General features: G+C 38.0%; 2 protein-coding genes across 2 annotated transcripts in view; both read right to left on the bottom strand.

The window, feature by feature from the left end:
• The window catches only part of mkxa (mohawk homeobox a), a 29,737-nt gene extending 15,065 nt beyond the window's left edge, over positions 1 to 14,672 (bottom strand). Inside the window, exons 1-5 of the mRNA XM_077200948.1 lie at positions 14,560 to 14,672; positions 13,627 to 13,907; positions 10,796 to 10,955; positions 9,372 to 9,525; positions 4,223 to 4,552 (exon numbers count right to left, since the gene is read on the bottom strand). Of these exons, the coding sequence (XP_077057063.1) occupies positions 4,223 to 4,552; positions 9,372 to 9,525; positions 10,796 to 10,955; positions 13,627 to 13,802 (820 nt within the window). The 5' untranslated portion in view covers positions 13,803 to 13,907; positions 14,560 to 14,672. The remainder of the gene's footprint in view (positions 1 to 4,222; positions 4,553 to 9,371; positions 9,526 to 10,795; positions 10,956 to 13,626; positions 13,908 to 14,559) is intronic.
• Positions 14,673 to 19,674: 5,002 nt separating this feature from the next.
• The window catches only part of odad2 (outer dynein arm docking complex subunit 2), an 84,371-nt gene continuing 76,812 nt past the window's right edge, over positions 19,675 to 27,233 (bottom strand). The window contains exon 21 of the mRNA XM_077200949.1: positions 19,675 to 20,600. Within this exon, the coding sequence (XP_077057064.1) occupies positions 20,561 to 20,600 (40 nt within the window). The 3' untranslated portion in view covers positions 19,675 to 20,560. The remainder of the gene's footprint in view (positions 20,601 to 27,233) is intronic.

The following is a 27,233-nucleotide window of genomic DNA, read 5'->3' as shown; positions in this document are numbered from 1 at the left end:
CAGAGCACAGCTGACACACTAAAGCACAGCAAAAGGACTGATTGGAAAAAGAGAACCATACCATAAAATGTTCTTTTTTCTTTGGCAAAATTTCTGGTCTAGAATTTTACTCTTATTACAGATCACAAAAATATATATATATATATATTTATATTTCTTGGCATTGGAGGAGAATGCTTAACAATATAAAAACTGAACTTTATCATATCACCACCATAGCGTTGTCTCCCATAGCCAGCTTTGAATAAATGCCAAGAGGACTGGTCCACACTGCAGTTTATTCTGGACAAAACCCCCATAATTGTACGCAGTATGATGGAAGCGTCTGACTGACTTGTAAATCAATCAATCACTTTTTTAAGTGGCTTTTTTTTTAGGGGTTTAGGGAACATTTGGCGGAACACTTCTGCTATATATCTATAGTAGTATATTTAGTAAAATTGCTCAAACACAACTATAATCATCTAATTTAGAAGAAATCCTCAATACAACACACCATTAAAAAAATTGGGGTCTACAAGATATTTTAATGTTTTTGAAAGAAGTCTCTTATGCCCGCGAAAATAAAGTAAAAATCATAATTTTGCGAAATATTATTACAATTTAAAATAAATGCTTCCTATGTTAAAATGTAATTTATTTCTGTGATGGCAAAGCTGAATTTTCATTAGACTTTACTTCAGGCTTCAGTGTCACATGATCCTTCAGAAAATCATTCTAATATGCTGAATTTAGTGCACAAGAAACATTTCTCATTATTATCAATACTGAAAACAGATGTGCTGCTTAATATTTTTTGTGGAAACCATGGTACATTTATTCACTTTTTTTATTACTTTCTTTAAAAAAACTTATTGACCCCAAAATTGTAATAGGTAGCATTTCAAAAACCCTCAGTCTGATTTAACTGACACATAAGTTACAACAACTGGATCACAAGGACCCTGTTAAAAGCAATAGGACAAATAACATAGCTCTAGATTAAACCGTGCTCTTTCCGTGCCTTTTGAAATCCCTGCACAACCAGCCCCTGATGCAACATGTGAAAATTCATCTAAAGCGCTAGACAACGTTCTGAGAAATATTTTCCTGCATGCTCTCACTTTACTGTTAGCTCTCATCTGCTCTGAGAGCGCGGCATATTGATCTATATCATACAGGACGGCCCTAAACCCAATACCACGCATGCAGGGAAAACACGGAGTGAGATTCCTGCCATTAAATATCCCATTAAAGTGCAATTTGACATATAATCCCTGGCATGCACCCTGGAATTCTCTCGCTTCTTGTTTTCAATGAAACTCCCATCAGGGTTCCTGTTGCGCTTTATTTCGTATTTTTCTTACACAATGGCCTCTTTAGTTTTCCATCAGAGGGTTTGAGGCATAGCTGGCCCGACAGCTCCTTTGCCACGTCTGATCTCTGAAACTTCAAGTGAGGAGTGATAGAAAGGAAGAGAGAGCTCCTTTAGATCCAATTTGTTCCATTAAGCTACATTTAACCCGGTGGATTCTGAGATGCCACTTTGGTTTAAAGACGTCTGGGCTAAAACATTAGCTTCTTGGCTAACACAGTGTAGAGACAGACAGACAGACATCTGTTTAAAAAAAAAAGGAAATAAAACAGAGCGTAGATCTAAAATTTCAACCTTACGCCATATTAATCTGAAACTTGAGGAATGTTTGTATGAAGATATTCTGGAATGCAGAAAGAAATTAAAATGGTAGTAAAGCAAATAGCAGGGAATAAAAGAGAGAAAAACCTTAGGAGGAAATGATGCAAACCCCTTTTCTCCAGTAATAAGACTGAATGACAAATTCAATATCAGTTTAATTCAGCGTTTATTGCTGTATTTCATTCTCTTTGATACCTTATCCGCTGTTGCACAATTGTTGCTGTGTATGATCCTGTGCTTCTAAACCTTTCGTCTGGCGTATACTCGTGCGCAAAATGACAAACAGACCATCTACCTGACCAAGCCATCAGAGTCCTTAGCCAGGAAACGGTATTTACCATGAAAGCCTCATAAATATCCATTAAGAGTATAACTGCGTTCAGGAAAGAACTGATTAAAGATGAAATAAACAACAAAACACACTAAAGCTCCTTCTCATTGTCTCTCTCAGCAGGTGTCTACACAAGCAACCTCGACTTCACATAGCGCACAGAGTTTAAACGTTCGTCCAAAAGGTAGTTAGCAACAGCTTTTGGGTTTGAAGAGAATTCCAGCATTTTGTTCCTCAGCTTCGAGATAATGCAAACCATGTTTGTCAGTAAGAAATGGCTAAATGAAATGAGAAACAAAGTAAAACCAAGACAGCACGGTGAGATCCCAGAGGCTTGATGTGAACAACAATATGCAAGCGAAGAAGTGAGGAGCAAACAATGTTATCAGTTATGAATCCTGTCTGGACAAAGACGCAGTGTTCTGACCTGAAGAAACCCTGTGGTTCCCTATCGAGGAGAAGAGAGCGAACACATGTGCTCGCAGGCCGCAGTCGCCGACACATTATCTCACATAAATTCCTACGAATGATCAATAGAGGCTGACATTCTTCCAGATGATGATGAACAGGGCTTAAATAATTGCCAGAACTCTCCTGAAGCATATTTGTCATTTTGGATTGTCCAAAAGATTTGCGATAACATCACAAACACCTGGAGGACTTAAACAGCACATGAGAGCAAACGCAGCCGACTGTGAGACTGCAGACGCTCCCTGCCGTGATACGCCGAACCAACGTTGACCTCAAACAGACGAGTTAGAGAGTCCTAAACTATGGTGCATTTATCAAGCAGCAGCAAAGAGGAAATTGACAGAAAATGGCTTACTTATATGGTGTTTATTTTCCAAATACTCCCACTAAATAATAAAACAAGTACACTACCATTCAAACATTTGGGGTCGGTAAGATTGTTTAATGTTTTAGAAAGAAGTCTCTTATGCTCACCAATGCTGCATTTATTTGATCAAAAATAAAGTAAACATGGTTTAAAATAATGGTTTCTCTTTTAATAGTCTATATTTTAAAATATAATTTATTCCTGTGATGACAAAGCTGAATTTTCAGCATCATTACTTCAGTCTTCAGTGTCACAAGATCCTTCAGAAATCATTGTAATATGCTGATCTGGTGCTCAAGAAAATAAGAAACATTTCTTATTATAATCAACTTTGAAAACCGCCTAATATTTTTGTGGAAACCTTGAAACATTTTTTTCGGGATTCTTTAATGAATAGAAAGTTCAAAAGAACACCATTTATTTAAAATAGAAATCTTTTGGAACTGTCATTTTTGATCAATTGAATGCATTCTTGCTAAATAAATGTATTATTTAATATAAAAATAAATACAAATCTCACTGACCCCAAACTTTTGAATGGTACTTTATATTCCAAAAACTGTGCACATCACCCACTTAATCTCATTTCAAATGAAAATATCAAATGTAAAAAATATACATTTATCAGTTGTTTTAAGAACCTCAGAAATGTTCTATGGAATTTGAAAGCTGAAACCACTGAATAGACATTTTCACTTTCTTTAGTGACCTATGATATGAAACATTTTGTGTTTGAGATATGCAATGAGAAAGACCTCAGGAGGAAATTCTTCAGGTCAGAGTTTGACCCTTCAGACACAGCAAACTCTCTCAGAGAGTTTTGATTAGAGACTTCTCGTTTCTTTGCAGTTGGTGTTAACTCAAAACTGTTGAATGTGTGTGTAATACTGAAAAAATAATGAGATAAAGAGAGAATGAAGATGGAGGAGAGAGAATAACTGTCACAATGATTAAAGAAGTAATGATAGTTAATGGGCTGTAGACTAAACCAGTATGAGCTAAGTTTACTACAGTACATTCTACTTCATTGCAAGTGCAAATCTAAAACATTTAATCAAAGCTTAATATAAAAGCACAAATCCTTTGAACTGCAATATTTTTTAACATACTAGTATTTTCATACTATTAAAAACATATTTACAAATGACAAGTTTAAATGAAATGATTTATATGTGTGAGAGAGAATAGAGAAACAAATGACCCCTCTGTGACTCTACTTGTTGTAGAACAAGAAGCCAAAATCCTACATGGATTCAAACACAGCTGATACTGGGCTGATGAAACCGCTTCAAGATGCCCTTCTTCCTCTCAAAGAGCAAGAGAGACACACACACACTCACACAGAGAAAGAAAGAATGTAAGACTGGCAGTAGCTCACCAGTCCTGTAGATAAAGTTGGCTTCTGCCTCTGAAGAAGATGGTGACAGCAGGTCTTCATCATACTCATTAGAGCTGAAAGAGCCTGAGTGGTTCCTCCTCCGCGCGTCCATTACGCCGTTGGCCACCATTACGTGACGGAGCGAGTCGTTAAGGTAACGGTGCAACAGGCTGCTCTTGTATTTGGGTGGCGACACATAGTCATCAGACAATGATGCGTCCGCAGCTGCTCGAAGACCCACCCCCACGGCACCACTTTCCTTCTTGATGACGCTTTGGTACATCGGCTTATGAAACTCCCCGACCTGGGCCCGTGCTGCTGGGTCAACATCTGGATGTCATGCAGGATACATGAAAATATGTCAATACAAATTGGGTAGACAATTGGCAAAAAAAGAGAGAAGTGAACTATAAAACGCCAATATTTTGATGTCCTGCCCTTTACACCTTCTCAGCAGGGAGAGACAATGTCACATTTTCATTGAATCACCCTTCTCTTCTGCATGACCCCTCCAGCACATTGAAAACTCTTGACTGGATTACACTCCTTGAAAACACGGGCCTCCCAAAGGTGAAGCAGAGAAGGGTTGGATCTTTGAGCCTTCAATTATTTGAGAAAGTATCAAAAAAATGTAATCAAAAAGTTCAAAATCTATTCTTAGATTTAGATACTTTTTGTATTTTATCCTCTGAAAATCTACGCAAAATATGAATATTTTAAATATACACGTGATACACTAAAAGGTGCATAAAATGTGCAAAAAAAGTAAGAGCAAACATTTCATTGCTTGAAATAAATGGCACCTACACTACCGTTCAAAATGTTGGTGTAAGATTTTAAAATAATATATAAATTATTCAGCAAAGTGACCGTAAAGATGAATAACTTTGGTTGAACTGCAAGAAATAAATCGTCTAGTTTCATTCTGCTTTTTGGTAATAAAAGTATAATCTTTCTCATCAAAACCCTTTGGACATTCCAATATCATATCTCAATATCATATCTATTTCCGTTCCGTTGATCATTCTTTAAAAAACACCCTATCATTCATTTCATATTATTTGCTCAACCACCTGTAGTCCCATCAATGATTCATTAAAAGACATAAATGAGAGACATCTGTTACTTTAATTTCCTATTATCACAGTAAAGCTGCTTTGAAACAGTCCATATTGTTAAAAGAGCTATATAAAAATGTAGGTGATTTGACTTGACTAGACATGTTTTATTAATGGAGAATTTATGAGACATGCCTTTCATTTTATTTTAGCAAACAAACTATTGGGGGCATTTATGCTGATTGTAATACAACAGCAGTTGGAAGGTCCAAAATGTTTTCTCTCAGATGACATTGCCCCTCATGTAACGATTACAAAAAAGTTCATACTTTTGTTATCAAAAGGCAGAATAAAATCAGACCATTTATCACTCGCAGTTCCACCGTTTAATCTCTTGACTTGTCCTTGTTGTTGTTTTTTAGCACAATTTAAAGGGATAGTTCACCCTAAAATTAAACTTCTGTCATATTTTACTCACCCTCAAGTTGTTCCAATGTGTATGAATTTGAGGGTGAGTAAATGAGGAATTTTCATTTTTGGGTGAACTATCCCTTTAAAACATGTAAGTCTTCAGTAAAATCTATATAATCATGGACTCTCAAATTCCTTTGAATTAGCAATATTTCATCTTAAACTATGTGTGTGGATGCTTTTTTGGTTTTGATTTACTCATTTGAGAAGGTCCATGGGCCAAATTACAATAGTTTTTTCAGCATTATAGAGCCACATCACTCACTCCACATCCTAAAAGTCAACACTTTTTAAAGATTGTTTTAGTGCACCCTTATTGTATACTACCTTGACAACCATTCCATAATGCAGGAAACAAAGGTAAACACACTGGAGTTCACACAAACGCAATATTTCCTAGGATACAGGGTTAGGATTGCGTGAGTGAATGCCTCCTGAGTGAGCTAGGATTTCACTGCAAGGCTCTATCTTGACTCAAAATGTGTGAAGAGTGTGTCTGAAGCTTAGATCTTTTGTGTAGCACATAATTACTGAGCTCAGACACGGGAACGACAGACCTGATGAAACGTCTGTGCAACAAAACTTTCCCTCTAAACAACTGAGACATTTCATATGCATAGTAAACAACTTGTACCATGTTACATGATGTGCTTGTATAATCACAGTTCACAATATTTGAGTGAATCCCACAGAAAACATGTCAGAACATAAGTCAAATATAAAAAGTGACTTTTCTTTATAACATCTCTCTTAATTTCTTTACTTTTGACCTTTTTGGTTTTATTATGTGTTGGTAATTCTCACTGTTCTCAAAAGTGAATCGTACTAAAATAGAGATTTAGTTCAGGTAAAAATAATTGTGAAAAATACTGTTAATACTTCTATTTTTTTTATATGAATTAACAGTTTTTATATACTTTATCATGACAATATAATCACGCTGTGCTTTTCTCAATGATAATTCAAATATGTACAGCAAGAAATATTTTCTTTAGAAATATTTCAATAGCTAAGTTTCCATCCAGCATCAAGATTTTACTCATCAAAATATTTACTGAAATACCTGATGGAACTGCTAAATATTGATAAAATTCCGCAAGTGTCAACACAATCATTTTCCGTTTAAGTTGAGCACATAAATTCTATGACAAGTTCAGATTTAACCAGAAGGTGAAGGAATTAGAGGTTAAGGGTTAAGCCAGCCTGCTGACGGATTGTATGCTATTCAACAGTGTAAGAAAAGCGGTAAGTTATTTGTAGGATGAGACAGATGTGAGAGGCAAAGACTGGGCATTCCTCTTCTAACCACATAGTGTGTGTCCTTCTCCAAGACATCTAATCAAGGCTCCAAATACAGTGTGTGTGTTTGGAGGCCACTGTTAAGCACAGGGGGATGATAAGCGTTCTGACTAGATCTCTAAATGACTGAATTGTGTGCGGATGCTTATGTTAAGCGATGCGGCCAACAAACATGCAGTCTGTCAGAGAGCCAACAACATCCCTGCAGTTGTAACGCCTGAGCATGTGAGTTCAAGAAAAAAGGAGAAGGAAAAACAAGAGAACTTTAGATAGTAAGCTAGGATGTTTTTGTGTTTATGCATGTAAGTGCAAGATTGTGTGTGAGTGTTTGTGGTTGAGTCCTGACGCCCCATTGTGGTGTGTTAATCACAGTGTGCATGACTGTCTGTAAGCCTACGCGTCTGTCCGGTTCACTTAAACACAGAGGAGAATGAACACACGAACACTGCGCTCGACCCCGATTTATGGCTCGGCTGCTATACGATGCTATAAAAATGTTTGGAGTGTTGCACTGACTGTAATAAAACATCTGCGTTTAAGCATCCTGTCTCGTCTGTTTCAGCTACATGCTGAATGAAACCCCAAGCAGTTTCTTATAAATACCGCAACACATTATACAAATCAAATTTAGCACCAGGATAGGTGAATTTGTGTGTTTCAAAGAGCAGTTTCGCTTGCACAGTGTGTGTGTGTGTGTGTGTGTGTGTGTGTGTGTGTGTGTGTGTGTGTGTGTGTGTGTGTGTGTGTGTGTGTGTGTGTGTGTGTGTGTGTGTGTGTGTGTGTGTGCGTGCGTGCGCGTGCGTGCGTGTGTGTGTGTGTGTGTGTGTGTGTGTGTGTGTGTGTATTCTCAAGCAGTGATTAACAATGTTACTGTTGTACATATGTTGTACATGTATGACTAAAAATGCACATTCTTAAAGGAACAGTTCAAAAACAAAAATCCTGTCATCATTTACTCGCCCTCACTGACTTGAGTAAGAAGATATTTTGAAGGATGTTGTGATTGTTTTTGTCCATACAATTAAAGACACCGGAGTCCAAAACAATATTGACTTTCATTCTTTTTTAAAAGATGATCTTTTGTGTTTGACAGAAGAAAGAAAGTCATACGGGTTTGGAACAACATGAGGGTAAGTAAATAATGACAGGTTTTTAATTTTTGGTTGAACTGTATTTATGATTCAACACTATATCCACCACGAAAACTTTGTGACGACATGTTCCCCCCAGTTTTCTTATTAGTGGTCAATTAATGCATATTTCAATTACTAATTGTTAAACTTTAATTGTTTCAGGTCACCCAAAATGTGTGAAGAATGTTCAAACCACACAGGCCTGGAACAACATGAGGATGAGTAAAATCATAACAGCATTTTCAGTATTTGAATATTTGGTCTCACATTAAACTCAAACAAACTGGGAGACATTTTCTAACAACTTATGTACTGTTTGAAGCCATTAACATTGAGTGAAACAATACTGACTCTTCTTCCTGTAAAAAGCTGTCTGCAAGTTGGGGAAGGCTATTTCGTGCTAAGTCACTTTACAGTATTTGTGCAATTCTTGCAAATTTCCAGACCAGCAATTTTTAATTAAAGTGGTTATGACCATTAAAAGACCAATAAATATTTTGCCATTTTGGCTTGATAATCTTTACATTTGGTCCCCCACACTGTTAAATTTTAAATATCCTTGGTTTCAGAATCACATTGACACCTCTGTCTCTTGATAAATACAGTGTAAGACTGTGTGTCCACCAAAGTGTTTTTTCACGCAGCTGGCGTATAATTCCAATTGTTTTCAATGGGAGCGCGGCGTTTTTTAAACGCCATAAGCGTAACGTTTTTGGACGCTCTGCGTTTTTAACTGGTCGCCGAGAGTTGAAAAATGTTCAACTTTGGGTAAAACGCAGCGCTCATCACTGTCACTTTTTACACAGCCGTCCAATCACAGTGGAGGAGGGGCGGGACAAAAACCACACCGACCAACTGTCACAACATTCTTTCTGAACAACGACTTCAACCAGCAGAGCTAACCGAACAAAATGGATGAAAAATTAATTTTTAGTATGAAACAAATTATCTGCGAAATCAGTTACAAGTAAACTGTGCTGCGGATATTCTGTATCATAGCAACGAATCGTTTCAACTGAAAAAACGCTGCGCTGCCAAAACGCTCTCAAGCGCCCACAGCTAGGCGTTTTCAGCAAAGCGTCCATCGTTTTCAGCTGGCTAAAAACGCTTTGGTGGACACGCGGCCTAAGAGTCTTCAGGCTAGGTTGTTTTATGTGATTGTGTCATGATAGAGTCTGTGTGTCGTACCATCAGAGCAGGAGTCATCACTGCTGACGCTCAGTCTCTCCGCATTGCCCTGGACGTATTTGTTGTAGAGTTTGATCCTAAGGGCCCAACTCAAATCAGGCTGCCTTACTGTGTTCTTCAGCCGCCGTCGAGCATTTGCAAACCAGTTAGACACCTGTGAAAAGAAGGAGGGTGTTGAAATGGTGTTGAGGAAAGTTTGACCAATAAATAAAAAGAATTATGAATGCTCGAAAAAGACACAACAAATCTTTTTAATCTGTTGGCCTATCTTTTATTGATTCAGTTTTTATTCTCCTCTGTATGCCTATAAGTATCTGACACACAGACATGCGTGTTTGGACTAAAAGACCTAGACTGTTTATTGGGACACTATGAAAACCAATAGGCTGATGCCACATGCAAATATCCTAGGAACACTGTGAACGTAACATTACTAAAGTTACATTGATGAAGACCTGGGTGCTTATTCTGGCTTCTGCCACTCTCACCTAATAATATTCCTTTTCCTCTGCCCGACGTCTGTCTTTTTGCAATAAAAACATTCGCCCCAGCCTTCTCCATTTCACAGAGACCAGAGACCATTAGATGTTATACTAGGGAAACTTTTCATGCCCGATACACTTCAAGCCACTTATGACAGGCATTGTGCTGGGGCACTTTTTTAAAAAAAATGTTATTTGAGCCCTGAGTTTCCTGACCTCTGCTTTATATAAAGTTCTCAAAGGCCAACAGCCATATTTTTCCTTTTAAACATGTCAATGGAGGCCAGTAGTTTTTGGAGGAAGCATTGAGGTATCATACGATCAGGACCGGTGCCGGGGCACTCCTCTTCCTTTTACCGCTGAATGCGAGCAAATCTGAAAGCGAAAAGCGAGCACGCATTCGAAAGTGATTACAAATATATAAAATGCATGCATGTGCTGAACGTGATTTCGGCAGCCACTTTTTTCCATATTGCTGTGCAGTCTGCTCACTTTTTTTTTTTTTTTATTAAACAAATGGCTCCTTTTCATGATTATTAGAACCAGATAATTTTTTGAGGGTCATCCAGGATAGCATCTCCAGGCTAAGCCAGTTCTTAACAAATTTAGAGAACATGTGTATGTCTTCATGTGTATATACAGAGGCACAGACTGAGACCGATATGTACACAGAAACTGACACAAACTGAAAAACGCATATGTGAAGAGTTAAACACAAGCCATGTGTCTCTAAATTTAAATATATATTGGCTAAACAATAAAAAAGAAGAAAATCTTTACTAGAGTAAACCTGAATTCGTTTGCAGCTTGTGTTTGGAAAGAACACCTGCACCTTCATCTTATTGGAAAAAGAAAACTGTCATTTTAATAATCCTTCTGTCAAGAACCAGTAGCTCTTGGTAACACACTTATGGAAAGGTTGTGGAAAATGAACTTACTCACCTGCACAAGTGTCATTTGCGAGCCAAGCGCGAGAAGGATTTTCTCTGTTTTAGTGGGGTAAGGATTGTCCCGGTGTTTGTAGAGCCACTGTTTCAGGGGCCGGGCCATGTCCTGCAGAGCTTGCCGTTTATGCCGTACCTTTCCTGGGTTCTGACGAGACCTGTGGAAATTAAACAAGGCTACATAAATCTCATGACAATTATGTAAGACTTAAGAGTGGGCAATCATGTGGAGAAATTCCATAGGATTGATTTATTACATATTTTCCACAGAAAGAATGGTATTTTCGTTCGAACTGACTTATGTTTTATTGCCAGGAAATGACAGGAAAGGAATCTATAAAGAAATATAAAAATAGTAACAAAAAAAAAACTGAATAAATTAAACCCTTATTTGTATTATTATTATTTTGATGATCAACATAAAATTACAACCATCTCTATGTCTAAAGGTAACATGTCAGCATGCAGTGAGCAGACCGAAAACTTTTTTTTTTTATGTTGTAAGTTATATAGGCCTATGGGTGATGTAAACAGTAAAATTGAAAATATGCGTAAAAATGTTGTAAGGGTTAATAGTCTTACATGAGGGCCTAATTTACGGTCATGCGCTGTGAAATGAGTATCATGTTATAATTAACTCTACCAGTCAATGATTTTCATTCAGAATCAGTTTGCAGTCTGGCTGCAAAACACAAAGACGATGCACTTAAATAATTGCATGTAATCCAACATCCACATTATGACACATGTGCTATGTATAGGCTACTCCGATGGTGACTGTAATAGTTTGAAAAAGAAAAGTCTTTATAGGTACTGAGAGGCAAGATGGTTTGCAGAAACAAAATGTATAAAAGTATTGACAGTAACTTTAATTCACGTTAAACATCACACACTTTCTTTAATAGTTCTGTACGTAAAGAGGGTTTAATTAAAAAACAATATTGCTGTAAAGAACAGTTGTATGTTGGTGTCCTGAGACAGGGTTCCTGTAAGAACTGGTGAATAGGCGTTTCCTCGAACTAGAGAGTAAAATGTTCTTTGTGGAACTTTAAAACGTTCTCCTGAAACATCATGCTGTTAGTGTGTTTTTCTTCTAATCGGAACCTTTATTTTCAAAAGTGAACAGAAGCTGGTTTTTTAAACCTGTAGATGTCAGTATGGCGCTGTTATATCACCATGTTATCTTCCAAAAACCTGACTGCACATTTAACATATTTCCCCCAACGCTCCGAGGTTCATGTTCAGCAAATATTTTTCTTGTAACCCAGATCTGTATTAACAACCTAAAGAAGTTTTTTTCCTCCCTGTTCTCGATATCAGCGACACACACCTCTGTGTTTATATTAATAATTTTCATTAGCAGTGATATTCCCCTTGAGGCGAGCAGAGCGGCTGTAGTGTTATCCTATTGGCTCCGCTTACTCGCGCAAACGGACCTTCAATAAGCGCGAGCCAGACGCACCCGCAGCGGAGGATGTTTGCACAAGTTTTTCACAAGACATCACATTTAGCTTCGGTGTTGCTGTGTATCGCAGTCGTATAATGAAGCACTGTGTTGTCTGCAAATAAAAAACAGGTTGAGGTAAACAGCTTAGGGCGGTGAGGCTGAACGCGCAGAGTTCGGAGGGCAAAGATGACATGGTTTCTTCTTGCGCCCTCACTACCAAAATATTCGTGATTGACTGGGCCACACATACAGTTGAAGGAAATGTTTATTTATTAGAAACAGACCCGTACGTGTTTTAAATTTGCTACCGAACACGAATGACCTCATGTACCCGAACGACAAGCCCCTGCTAATTCAGCACCATCGACAGCGACTTAAATGAATTGTGAATATTAATTTCCTGCTATTCTCTTTTTGAAACCTCAACGTATCCTAGATAAGAAGGCGGCGAACAGGCTGTGAATTCAAACCAGATGCTCTCTAACCACAACTGAGCGCAAAATCTATGGAAAGAAAACAAAAAAGACTATGAAAAGTCAAACAGTTGGACGAGCCTCTGCTTTTCACCGCTGGCCTTAAAATTGAACAACTTGATGTTTATCTTTAATACGGTTCAATGTGCTGTCCCGCGGTTAAAAGCATTAACAGCGTATATTTGACCACAAATATGACTTAAACAGGCTTTCGTTTATGTGTTAATGTGCTAAGTATCTTACCATAATTAGGCTAATTATTCCGTCATGAAAAATAAATAATGTGCAAAGCAGTTATCATCTACAGCGAAAAAAAAATACTAATTTTGAAAACATTTTAAAAGTCAAATCAATGGTGCTAATTTGAACACCTGTTGATGGTCTAAAAATTAGAAGGACTATTTCGAATGACTTAGAATTAACAATTGTGTCATCATTTATCCACCCTCATGTTGTTCCAAACATGTAAGAGTTTCTTTGTTCTGTTGAACACAAAATAGGATATTTAGAAGAATTTTAGTAACCAGACAGTTGACGGGAAAGCCATTGTAGGGGGAAAAAAAATGGAAGTCAGTGGCTACCGTCAAATGCCTGGTTAGGCTACTAACATTCTTCAAAATATCTTAATTTGTGTTCAACAGAACAAAGAAACTCTTACCGGTTTTGAAAAACATGAGAGTGGATACATGGTGGCAAAATATTCATTTTTGGGTGAACTATCCCTTTAAGAAAATCGAGATAAATGGATGGAAACAAAGATGTAAGCTACTTGATGAAACATGATTAAAATATTTTACAGTGCATCTTTGAAATATTTAATTTGTGGTATTATAAGTGGAAATTTATGTAGTAAGCATGTTAATGAACCTGCAGTACATATTACAAACGACACTGAAGTTTCTGACATACCCGGATCTCCTGTGCCGAATAGCTGAGCTGTCTTTGATGACTGGGCTGCTGGAGAGCAAGTCCGGATGCTGTCCATCTATCACCTCTAAATAATTTCGACTGCTTCTTTCCACCTCATTCGCCTTCTCTTCGAATAAAACCTGGCTACTTAACTTATTAAATACAATTGTGTTCATCTTTGGTATATAAGTCCTTCTTTCCCCCTGTGTCAGTCCGCTGAAAGCGCCTTGGCCGCCGTGGGGATGTCCTACTCAACGGAGCCGCTGCGCCTTGACAAAATCCTGTAGAACAGAATAAAAGGACACTTGTCTTCACTATCATTCCTGAGTTGACCCAAACATACATTGGTAAACATCATTTTCGGTAGGGGAAGACTACATTCAATTTAATTTAAAATAGCCTAAAGATCCCCTCAGCCAAAACAAAATACGCAACCCTCATTAAGCGCGTGAGTATGAGACAGGCTCGAGTGAGGAATATTGACGGAATTGATATGTTTGAAACTTCTGTACAGTTTATGCAAACTTGCATTACATTGAATGTGTTCAGAATGAAAGGTGCGTGTTTGACACTGGAATGCAGGCTATGCAATGTTGCGTATACCGGTATTAGCCCATTTCATAGACATGAATAACAAAATGTGTCTGTAAGGTACATTGTATATGTAGAAATGTTAGTTTATTTAATCAGTGATGTGATAAAAGCGTTGTAACCGCACTTATCAATTTTTACATTTATTTAAGCTACATTATGGAAAGAGGAAACGATGTTGGACAAAAAAGTCAACATTTGTGGTCCTTGCAATCCATTGAGTGCGATGGAAATAAACCAAACTTTACGAATCACCCGTCACATAGTTATGAAGACTGTCGCGACAGTAAAACATTCTACAAGTCATAACTGAAAACAGTACGCTGAATGAATGTAGGCTACCTGAACGTTTCCCTTTCTGCGTCTTTCTGTAAAGTGTAATCCAGTTTCCAGTTTCCCATTCCCCTCACATGTTCTCCTCTCTAAAATCCTGTGCGCAAACCACACGAACCGCTTTCGCCTCTGTGCTTTATTCAAGCGCGCCCGGGAACATGAATACAGGACTCATCTCGTGTTTCCCAGATGGCGGCTCAGACGGCGAACATACAGGGATTGTTTTATGCCGGTTTCGCCGGCCTGCAGGGGGAGGCTACCGGGAGACAGTCAGCCAGTGCAAGTGTATAGCCTATTCCCTTGTGTGGGTTCACGTCTGGAACGCGTCCATCACCCGACTGCATGACAACTGTATTGAGTTACTTATATCAGCCAGAGCTGGCGATTGGATGCAGTTCATCAGAAGCAGCTTCACCTCTGTATGATGTGCAAAACAGTCACAATTTTGACATGAGACAGCTGAATGGATAAATATTAGTTACTATTGAAGTCAAGTGGAGAAATAAATCAATTAGATGGGGGAGAGGACAGAAGCACACTAGCCTACCACGAATTTATTAGGCAGCTATAGGTGAAATATGGAGTGTTCTAATAGATGTTGTCTGTAACTCGGTTATTGTCATATATTAGCCATATTATATATGTTATTACCTGTACAATATTTACATAGTCAATTTAGAAAACAACTATTTATTCTATAAAATTTTCAAATTAATGTTAAGTAGATAGGCTGTTACATTCTACCCCACTAAAATAAAAGGCATTTTCTAGGCTAGTAATTGGAACGCTTGCAAACTTATTGATGTAAGCTAATTTGTATTTCATATCATACATTATATAGCTAAAATCACATGATATCGTTTAATAATATATTTGGTTTAGCCTATTTCCTGTAATAACGAAAGACCCTGCGGAAGTCTGTGTTCCTTTCGTTCACCAAAAACGCTTACCGCTCTAGGACAGAAAATCCCTCGAGACCTCATTTTTATTGTCTTAACATTTTGAGAGCGGAATCACTTGATTGAACAACCTAATTCTTTTCCAAACATGGTTACCGAGGTCTACAATTACTTCTATTCCGGTTCGCATAAGAACCTCTATAAACCAATATACAAACAAATTAATTATATCAACGCCATGTGCGATGCTTAATCGGGAGACCTTGCGTGCTGAGAAAACGCTGCTCGCGTGAGTTCACTCGCGAGCATCGATGTGATTCTGTTACCCTCTCATTTTCCCAAATTACACGACTTACACGTCCCATTGAATGTGTCTTTCGGGTTTATCCAGGGTAGTGTTTGGAGGTGAAGTGACTAAACTCGGAGGCACATTTGCGCTCCTTACGCCCCGTATAATTGGCGCGTTCCTTTTATTTGGGTTTATTTTTACCTATTTAATGAACAAACTCTCCCGGAAATCAGCAGGGTGACTCACTCACCTCGTGAATGCAATTGAAGACAGTGCTGCTCGACCATAACCGCCACTGGAATGATGTCCTTCTCTTACTGTCTATTGTCTATATGGGCTTACCACATGTGGGTGCCCACAGGTTTACTCAAACAGTGGCATATCCAGGGTATAACCACATGCCCTTGGGCAGGTACTCACATCACTTTGTGGTGTACTTCATTCCGTGGGATGCCCACTGCTTAAAGGTGTGGTCAGAGGGAGAGATAATGTGCTCTGTGAAGCCTTGCTGAAAGTGTAATGACCCTCAAGTGCACTTCACCAGTAAACTGCCCTGGTGCTTTGGGTGTCTGCCAGACCAAGTGTCTTATTTAAGATCTTGGTTTATTTGTACATCGTTTCTACCAATGAATGTTGTTGCTAAACAGCGTGACACGTCTACATTTTCAGTGGGTTATTGTTCTACTATGTAATGGTATTTAAATGATTAATTTGCTCTATAATGCACTTAATGTGTACATTTTTACACTGTACTTAGGCTATATATATATATATATATATATATATATATATATATATATATAAAAACCTGAATGTATTTACATCTGTAATTAAGTTCTGTAATTCCACCTATAGTTACAATGTTGACCCGTCCCAAGCATGGGGTGGGGCCAAGTGTGAGTTAGGGGGTTGAAGGGTAGAGGGTAGTTGGAAGTGGATTGCTTTCCCGTCGGTCCATTCGTAACCTTATTCCAGGGGTTGCCTTCAGTCCGTTCGGCCCCCTAAAGCACAGGGCCCTAAGAACGGCCCTGCTTACACCTTAACCCACTCTTATACCCAACCATACAAACAAACCTGTTCCTAACTTTAAACCCATCCCACCTCAATGGTGGCAAAACTGTTTTGCAATACAGCATGAACACGATAAGTTCATTGTACTAAACTTAATTTTTTTATGTACTGTAAGTAGTAAAGATACAAAATATAAAGTGGAACTGAATATTTAGTGTGAATATACTTTGACGGTAAGATGTAGGTTGGCTTGCAAACAAATAATCTGACAGAAAACCTTTACTAAACCCATGGGCAAAGCAAGTGTTCTTCATTACTATTTTATTTCCTTTTCTGCTGGAGCAACACACTTGTGTTTTATTTGCTGAGTTGCCGCAACAGCATCTGCATAAAACAATTAAGTGTTTATGAAGAGCTAACCCAAACTCCGTTTACAGGATAGACAGAATTTTGATGACAAACTTGGAGAAATTCCACACCGCTGAAGCTTTCAGCATGTGACCGTTTACAAGATGCATCCATGTTTCGAGTGGCGAATTCAACATGGCGAATTAGTAATGGAACTGGCTTAAAGTAAACACAGGTAGTTTTTTCGCCGTTGTTGTAATTTCCTGACATTACCTTTTCATTAGAATCTTAAAATCCCTTTTCTGGTATCATTAATACAGTCTGTCCCACATTTTCACACCAGCCACAAGTCTTAAATAGGAGTTGAGCAGCCATTGAATGTTGCACTGGTGTTGGGGCCATTTAAAGAATACCACAGACAAGATTTGTTTAAATCATTGGGCCGGGTGGAAAATATAAACTGTTGAACAATTACAGCCATTAGAGATTGTTAAAAGTGATTCAATCAGTGTTTTTTCAAATGACCTTAGCACAAGTCACAGTATGTATACTCTCAGAAGCTTTTCCACACATACTTAAGGCCATTACTGTGTCCAACCTGAATGGCATTAGTGTGTTTCATGCTGGCAAACACAATGTCTTGAAGAATAATTGTGTTGAGCTGTTGGTTAATTTTTTTTCCCACCTTTCCTTTCTTTCTCAAGCAGTGTTTTTCTCATAAAGACGGTTTCCTAAAATACATCAATGCCTGTGAAGTATGCGTGTCGTGTTTTGTTTAGTAATCTACTGGGTCGCCTGGCTCTGTGTTTTGGCACGCTGTTATCTTTTCAGGTTGCACTGTTTTCAGAGGTAATACTGTTCCTTTTTTGAAGTGGCTGCTTATTCGTGTGGTTGGTGTATTGAGGTTGGACGCATCGTGACCTCATATTAAGAATCTTGTGTGCATGCTGACAAAGCAGAGTTTATTTTAGATTTCAGGAGAACAAAGGAACTTTCGATATAACATTACATAGAGCACATTTAGACATGCTGCCATTATGTGATTTACCGATAGCATTATGAGCAACTAGCAGCAGTACATCAAATATGTAAAAACCATAAAAGATTGTGGCACATAAGGATGATTGGCAGCAGTTTGATATATCTGGTCCGATCAGTTACCACCTCCTTCTCCTGCTGTGTAAAAATGCAAAGCAAAAAGCTCCCGTTACACTGTCTCGCACACACTGTATGAGCAGAAAAAAATCTGATAACCATCAGCAGTTGGCCTGCTGCTGTACTCCCTCTGTCTGTCTTTTTCCATCTCTGTCTCAACCTCCTCTCTCTTTCTCTCACCCATGTTGGGTGCTGAGAGCTTGATGAACACATCCTGATGAAAAGTCAAGGATAATATCATTCTTGGTCCAAAGCCACAAACCTTCCAGGTAGGTTTAGAACCCAGAAAGGACGAAGTCTGTGCTGCTCTAGATCTTATATATGTCCTAGTGCTTAATGTGTGTGTGTGAGGTAGGTAAGATATAGTATAAACATTTATAGCTGGTTGCTATCATATATCAGACTCATTTATTGGCATAATTTTTTCTTTAATAATATAAAATAAGTATCCCAGTAGAATACAATTCTACATTTAATTGCTTTATTTCAATTTATTTATTTCTAGAGTATACAGCTCTATATATTGATGTATAAGTAGTGTGTATGTATGCTATTATGAATGCTATCAAACGTAAAGTTAGGTCTTTATTTTATTGAGTGATTTTTACGAGTGCTAAATCCTACCCTCACCTGTGTGTTGAGCGATGTGATTCGAGAAAGATGAGTAACAAGTGCAACCGATCGGAGAGAGAAGCTGAGAGATAGTAAAGAAGTTGTTTAATCAATAATTTGTTATATTAAAACATTGAATTGTGCATAGTAACAAGTCTAAGAGATGCAAGTTTTGAATTAGAATTATTTTGTTTCAAAGAATTATTTTGTTCTCCGTGTATGTTTTCCCGACATGTTGGCCTTCATTCTTTAGCGGTACGGATCTATAATACAGACTGTTTCAAGTTATTCTAAAGAAAACTGGTGCAAGACACTTGCTTGATTTGTGGTTTATTGATCCGTTAATGACCATATAGTGCCCTGATTTACATTCAGTCATTCAGTAGACGCTTTTATCCAAAGCGACTTACAAATGAGAGCAATAAGAAATCAAACCCACAATAGGGCAACAATATGTGACCCTGGACCACAAAACCAGTCACAAGGGTCAATTTTTTGAAAATGAGATTTATACATCATCTGAAAGCTGAATAAATAAACTTTCCATTGATTTGGTTTGTTAGGATCGGACAATATTTGGCCGAGATACAACTATTTGAAAATCTGGAATCTGAGGGTGCAAAAAAAAAATCGGGACATCGAGAAAATCGCCTTTAAAGTTGTTCATTTAGGTTCGCGATTTTGCTGCATCCACTCACAAAAATAAATGTTTTATATATTTACGGTACGAAATTTACAAAATATCTTCATGGAACATGATCCTTACTTAATATCCTAATGATTTCTGGCATAAAAGAAAAATAAATCATTTTGACCCATACAATGTGATTGTTGGCTATTGCCACAAATATACCCGTGCGACTTGTGACTGGTTTTGTGGTGCAGGGTCATAAATAAATCAAAAATAAATAGATATACAGAATAGAATAATAAGTGTTAGTATTAATGGGTCAAGTGTTGACGAAAAATATGCATCTTTAGCCGTTTCTTGAAAATGGTTAAAGACTCAGCAGCTTGGGTTGAGTTAGGCAGGTCATTCCACCAGCATTGAACAGTCAAGGTAATGGTCCGTGAAAGTGATTTTGTGCCTCTTTGCGATGGCACCACAAGGTGCAGTTCACTTGCAGAACGAAAGCTTCTGGAGGGAACATAGGTCTGAAGTAGTGAGTTGACGTATAGGGGTGCAGAGCAGAGGTAGTGGTTGTTCTGTAAGCAAACATCAGTGCCTTGAATTTGAGGAGAGCGGCCATTGGCAACCAGTGCAAATTGATGAAGAGAGGTGTGACATGCGCTCTCTCCGGCTTCTTAAAAACCACTCTTGCTGCACTGCAAAATTCTGGATTAATTGCAGAGGTTTGACAGTGCATGCTGGAAGGCCTGCCAAGAGAGCAAAAATGCTGGATAGAACAAGAGCCCAGAAAAGGAGTTGTAGAAAGGTGCCTGATCTTTCTAATGTTGTATAAGGCAAATCTGCAGGACCAGGCAGTTCTAGCAATGTGGTCTTTGAAATTTAACTGATCTTTAATCACAACTTCAAGGTTCCTGGCTGTTCTGGGTGGAGTTATGGTTGACAAACCTAGCTGAATGGTTGTAATGAAGTTGTAATGAAGTGTTGGCTTGGCTGAGACCACAAGCAGTTCTGTCTTTGCAAGGTTGAGTTGAAGGTGGTGGTCCTTCATCCAGCAAGAAATGTCTGTCAGGGAGGCGGAGATGTGAGCAGCTGTTGTGTCATCGGGCTGGAATGAGAGGTAGGGTGGTGTGTCATCTGCATTGCAGTGATAGGAAAAAACATGTTTCTGAATGACAGATCCTAGTGATGACATATAGATGAAGAGGAGAAGTGGTCCATGCACTGAGGCATGAGGCAACCCAGTAGCTAGTTGTTATGACACCCTACACGACAAACTAAAGAACCTACCTGAGAGGTAGAACCATTGAAGTACTGTTTCTAAGATTCCCTTTCGTCATGAGGGTTAACAGGAGGATCTGGTGGTTAACTTTGTCAAAAGCAGCAGGCTATAAAGGAAGAGTCTGTGGCACGTCTTCAGAGAATGTGAGTGAAGGGGCCAGTTTGTTATTTTTAAGGCCACCACGTACTCTGGCCTAACTTTGCTGTAGGCACATGTTTTAACCTGTTTAAGCCTTTTTGCAGCCACTGTCTTTATGTGTATGAGTCACTGAATTGTTCATTCAACTGATTTGTAAAAAAAAAAAAACTTCATTTAGAAACGATGATTAAAAAAGCCTTTAAGCCTCTGCCGGCTTAGTTGCTTCAGCAATTGGTAGAAATAATGCAGTAACGCTTCATTTTACAGTCCTGTTTCCCATGTACTTATTATAGTAATTACAATAACTGGGTAATAACTAGGTACTAACCCTGAACCTACCCCTTAACCCATGTACTTACCTTATATTACCCAGTACTTTCTAGGCAAGTACACTGTAAGTACTGTACTGTAAAATGAAGCGTTTCCAATAATGCAAAAGTAATAATCCCATTGGCTAGCAGTCATCGCCCACATTTTGATTTGGCCTATCAATTCTGGCGAATATAGAAAATGTGATTAATATTTATGAGCCCAACAGACTCCCTGGCAACATTGCAATCTAGCGAAAAGATTACAATTTTTTCTACTATTATAAGTTAATGCTGCTAAACTTATGAAACATTTTGGTAAGATTTAATGAGATTTTAATCTTCTGATTATTGTTAATGTTGACCATGTACACAAAAAAATGCATACTTTATAGTTCTAATTCTTAAAGCTCTATCATAAAAACGTTTGAATAATGATGTTACTTAAAGCGTTAGTTGTTTTGCTTTCAATTATACAATACCACATATTCTTAAAAGTTTTCTGATAATTCTTATGCCCTTGGTTGATCTCGTACTACAGGTGATTTTTCCTATTATAATAAATCTGTGTACTCCATAAAGTATATTATAAGCATGGCCTGTCAGAACCAATGCAGTCTTTATTAAAGTCATTGAGCTCTTTATAGGGGACAGGGGTGAAAGCCGACCCAGACACTGTGGTATTTGTGCACTCATTTTTCTGTTTATTTATTGTTAGGCCAGCAAGTTATTTACACTTTATGGATGGGAATGTCAGAATTCATTTGAGGCAGTTAAACTGTTTAAGAGAAAAAGAGACAGAGGGAACTGGAGCAATAAGGAGAGAGTGAGTGAGCAAACCAAAACCATCTAGTTATGCAAAGGCATTACAAGACATATTTAACCTTTGAGAGCGTATTACATTTTGAGGGTTTGTGACCACAATAGAACAGAAACTTAACACTTTGTTGCAACATACTGTGTGAACTAGTGCATGTATGTGTGTATAAAAAAAAACAAAAAAACTAAATGCTCTAAAAAGCAAGCCAGATCTTTGGTTTGTGTACTAAGTGAACACGCACTTCAAGTTTATTTGCACAGCCATGATGCTCTGCTCCCCATTTGGCTTTATATTAAAAGCCTTCTTGTCCTCTTGAAGAGAAAACAAAGCCACTTCTGATATTTGGAAGAAAATTTTACTAGTCATTAGTTTCTTTATGAAGAATTCGAACCCTCTGCCTAGGGAGCTGCGGGAACCTTCCACTTCAAACAGACGCGTTTCATTTTCACAAAAAATAGCACATGCGCAAGCATTACATTACTTGCATTACATCGCTCCATCCCAGCACGACCTTAAGTAAACACACTGAATTATGATTTTATACAAATGAGACTGTATTCCAATGTAATTCAATCAAAATCTAATAAGGAAAAGGTTCCTGGATGTTTTGCTTTGGTCATATTTCTCGGTGAGGGCAGAGATGGAGGTTTAGGTGAAGCATGACCGCAACATTTCTCAGCGTATTTCCCTCCCTTCTGATTTCCAAATATTAAGGGCTCAACTGGTAATTGTGTGTGTATGTGGTGACAAAACCTCTTATTAGCTTTGAATAATTTCCTTGATCAAATAACAGATCCAAGTAAAGAGCTTTCAGGATACTTTGAATCCCATTTTTTCCCCCCTCTCGCTCAAAGGGAAAACTTCAGATCTCAGGTAGCTATCAGTATTTTTTAAAAACAAAAGTATGGTTCGGCAGTGCGGTTGAGAACGGTCTGCACTTCTGAGCTGACTGGGAAGGAAGACAGACGCTAGAGCACTAATTCTCATCCCAATGACTTAAACATGTCCTCTGTCCTCAACTCACCATCCCATAAATTCCTGTCCTTCAGTCAAACACGCAACATTTGTTTAAGGACGTTAGTTAGGCATGTCCTACTAGTCATCAACCTCAGAGAGAGAAACAGAGAGAGACAGAGATGGATGAAGGGCTGAAGTAAAAAAGAAGGGTAGCGGTTGTAACATCTGTACTGCTTGGGTTTAAAAGGGCCTTATTTATTTTTGGTGATCAGAGTCGTATACTCAGAAGACAATGATTCTCATTTAGAGTCTCTTAGTTTATAGTCTGTTGAAGTAAACTGCACTTAGCCATACATGATAGACTCAACACAAGAGAATCAAGTATGACAAATGCAGAGCCACAGGAAATCAGTTGTAATCAAGCTCAATATTGATTCCAAAATTCAAATATTCAGTTCCATTTGTCTCCTACTTTCTGTCTTAAAGTCATTTAAAATGACATTTACTGTAGAAAGACCGCAAATGTGATTTTTGTTCTTTTTGGGCGGTTATCGCCACAAATATGGGTCTGATTTCACTTTGACTTTGATTGGCCAATGACTTTATGAGTCTTATGTAAACGTCTGCACGCCACAGGATTAATTTTTTAGTCCTGCTTCAACAAGATGCTGTCCTGCTCCCTTACGGACAAATATGGGTAAGATGACAATAAGGTCCCATTAGTTAACATAATGAATTAACTAACATTAATCAACAATGATACAGAATTTACTAAACATTGTAGTTTATAAAATACAACTGTTCATTGTTAGGTCATGTTACCTCAGGACCATTAATATAACAGGAGTTAACAGATAAAACCTTTAACAATGTTTTTTTTTTTTATAATTCGTAAATATTGAAATGAATATCAACTCAGATTAATAAATGCTCAAGAGATGTTTTTTAATCGCTAGTTAACTAATGAATTTACTTCCCTCCCCCTATTCCGCCTCCGCTCCACCACACTCGTGGAATCGTGTGTCAGTTTCTGGAGCGTCTGGAATCCACTGCTTAACTTTGTTCTGTCTTGAATCCCTTGTTTTATTTTTCAGGACTTTTATTTTGAAATTCTTTTGTCTTGCTGTGCCTATGTTCTCTTCCTGTGGTTTGTTCCAGTTTGCCTTTGGCTGAATCTGAAATCGCCCCCTATACCTTCAAATAGGGCACTATTTGAGGGGACAGCCATTTGTAGTGGTGTCCGTAACCATAGTGAATGTTATTAAGTGCACTCATTCTATCCCGAAATGCAATGCAATAACCAGTGTACAACTGATGTTCACTCAACAGCTGTCTGAATTCACTCACTCGTTTTCATTCACTCCTTCAAGTGAACAGTATTAGTATAGTGAATGAGGGTATAGGGGGTGATTCGGGTTCAGCCTTTGTCACCATACTTTCCCTTATTAGTTCCCATGATGATCAATCACCTTCACCTGTTCCTTGTTACCCAGTGTATTTATACCTCTGTAGTTTCAGTCCTTTTTTGTTAGTCATTGTCATCTTTAAACCTCAATGTAAAGCTGTGTTTCCTATGTCTTCATGTTTGGGTTATTGCCATCGGCTTCCTGTTTGAATTATATTTTTGTTTGTGTCTCTATGGAATAAAGACTGCTTGCTAATAGATCCTCACCTCTCCTCTACCCTGCATATCCATGACACCTGTGCCTGTAAACATTTTTTGTTGCTCAATATACAAATAACATTCTGTACCTTAAAAATAAATACCTTTGAATAATGTTTATTTAATCTTTAGATATTTCAATTTTGCGTAACCCCCGAGTAATTTCATGCATGCTCTGCAAAAGGTAAACACTATAATATATAATGAAAAAGATGGATGCATAGATGTGTACCCTCTGAATGAGGAATCTGGTTCACAAATCAGGTTGAGAGGTATGATCTTCACTTATTTATAATAACAGAACTATTGAAAAAAAAACATGTGGCTTAGTGTAGTAATATCTAAATTAATAACCAGTGATATTATTGATTTGACTGCACCGACACTACTGAATTTAAAACTTTTCTATAGCAGCTTTCTATTTTCTATAAGCAGCTGCTTAATAGCTGAATTGAACTCATTTTATAATTCATGAACTTAACACAGTTATTAAACTGAACTGAATCAACACTGAACTGTTTCAAGCTGAATAATGTCACTATATTCACTACATTATTTCCCTGTCCTGTTCCTTTAAAGCGGCTTGAAACACTTAGTTTTGTACAAAGCACTATATAAATAAAGGTGGCGTAATTTTATTTTGGTCAAAAATATAAATATAGTTGAAATCAACCTATCTACAGTAGGTTACAGCAACTAAAGTTACGAATCGGGTTCAGATCAGGTAAAAACTTTTTTACAGTGCAGCATTGACATTGAGTCAAATATAATGTTATATGACAAAATTCCACTGCTTGTTCCATTAGTTTGCGTAATTGTATCTCTGCTTGTTTTGCATTCATTATATCTGGTAGAGAAAGTACTGGACATTGGATTGATGCCGATAATATAAACATGATTATTTTTAAGGATTACATTTTATGGGGCTGTCTGAGCAAAAGGCATGCTTGCTGCTGTACAGTTGAGGTGGTCTCATTTTCCTCATACACGCTCCTACTTTTAACAGGCAAAATTAATGAGGACATTGAGAGGAGCCATCACCATGTTTTTTCAATAACAAATAATAATGCAAAATACTCCATCTCATCAGGGAACTGCTGCACGTCAATTATCCACAAAATCATATTTACTCAGAAGGACCTGCTACTGCACTGTTCCAAGTTCTCCAAACATTGTGCCCATTCACGTCACCGCTGATTGAATTTATGAGCATATCATTCACATTAATGGGATTGTCTTTGTCTGCTTGAAACTATCACCAAATCATGTGTGCAAATGTGTTCTTTTGGTTTTATTTTCTCTAAATGTTGTGTATGCTGTCTTCATAACTATTGTGAAGAACATGTGAGACCATCAGAGAGAGAGAGAGAGAGAGAGAGAGAGAGAGAGAGAGAGAGAGAGAGAGAGAGAGAGAGAGAGAGAGAGAGAGGGGGAGAGAGAGAGAGAGAGAGAGAGAGAGAGAGAGAGAGAGGAAGAAAATATGGTGTTTCTGCTTTAATCAGTAAGCAGTCTTCAATTACATGGTTGCATTAACTTTTTAAACAAAAGTCACATCACCAGATGTGCCTTTTATTCAGACATATGGACATCAGTACCTGCTGCATTCGTGAAGGTGTTGTATTCATGCTCTAAACGATTTTAAAGGTCCCATTCTTTGCGATTCCATTTTTCAAACTTTAGTTAGTGTGTAATGTTGCTGTTAGAGCATAAATAATACCTGTAAAATTAATAAAGCTCAAAGTTCAATGCCTAGCGAGATATTTTATTTAAAGCTCCAGTAGGTCACTGTTGTAAACAAATATTTGTTAAAACTGTCATTATGTCCTGACAGTAGAATATGAGACGGATAATCTGTGGAAAAAATCAAGCTCCTCTGGCTCCTCCCTGTGGTCCTACTGCCATTTGCAGAAATAACACCGCTCAGAAACAACCAATCAGAGCCAGGAGGAATGTCTTAGCAGTGTCAATCACTCTCGTGTACGCGCTGATCACCCCTCTCTTGCACAGCGCGAGCGCGTACCGTCGTTCGTGACTCTCCTGTTCAAACTCGTTCATCCAAATGAACGAATCTTTTTTCGAGTCATTTCGTTCATTCAACGAACGAAATGACTCGAAAAAAGATTTGTTCATTTTGAACGAGTCTTTTTTGGAGTCATTTCGTTCATTCAACGGGCCATAGTTAGGCCATAGTTAATGTAAAGCATATTGTTGATGTTTCGTCCCTATTAGTGAAAGTGAAAGTGAAAGTGACACGTGATGGCCAAGTATGGTAACCCATACTTGGAATTTGACCTCTGCATTTATCCCATCCAAGTAAGTGCACACACATTAGGAGCAGAGTAGTGAGTAGTGAACACACACACACTGCAAACGTGGATACACACACCCGGAGCAGCGGGCAGCCTTGAGTGGCGCCCGGGGAGCGATTGGGGGTTAGGTGCCTTGCTCAAGGACACCTCAGTCATATTCCTGCCGATACTGTAATTGAACCAGCAACCTTTGGGTCACCAGTCCAACTTCATCACTTTTATTTTTATCTTTAGTGAACGTTCCATAACTGTTTATAATCCGCC

This window comes from Siphateles boraxobius, unplaced genomic scaffold (assembly GCF_051911475.1).
Source record: "Siphateles boraxobius isolate OS27281-9 unplaced genomic scaffold, OSU_SipBor_1 46, whole genome shotgun sequence".
Classification (NCBI taxonomy): domain Eukaryota; kingdom Metazoa; phylum Chordata; class Actinopteri; order Cypriniformes; family Leuciscidae; genus Siphateles; species Siphateles boraxobius.
Note: the sequence above shows the minus strand (reverse complement) of the source record. Positions and strands in the feature narration are given on the sequence as shown.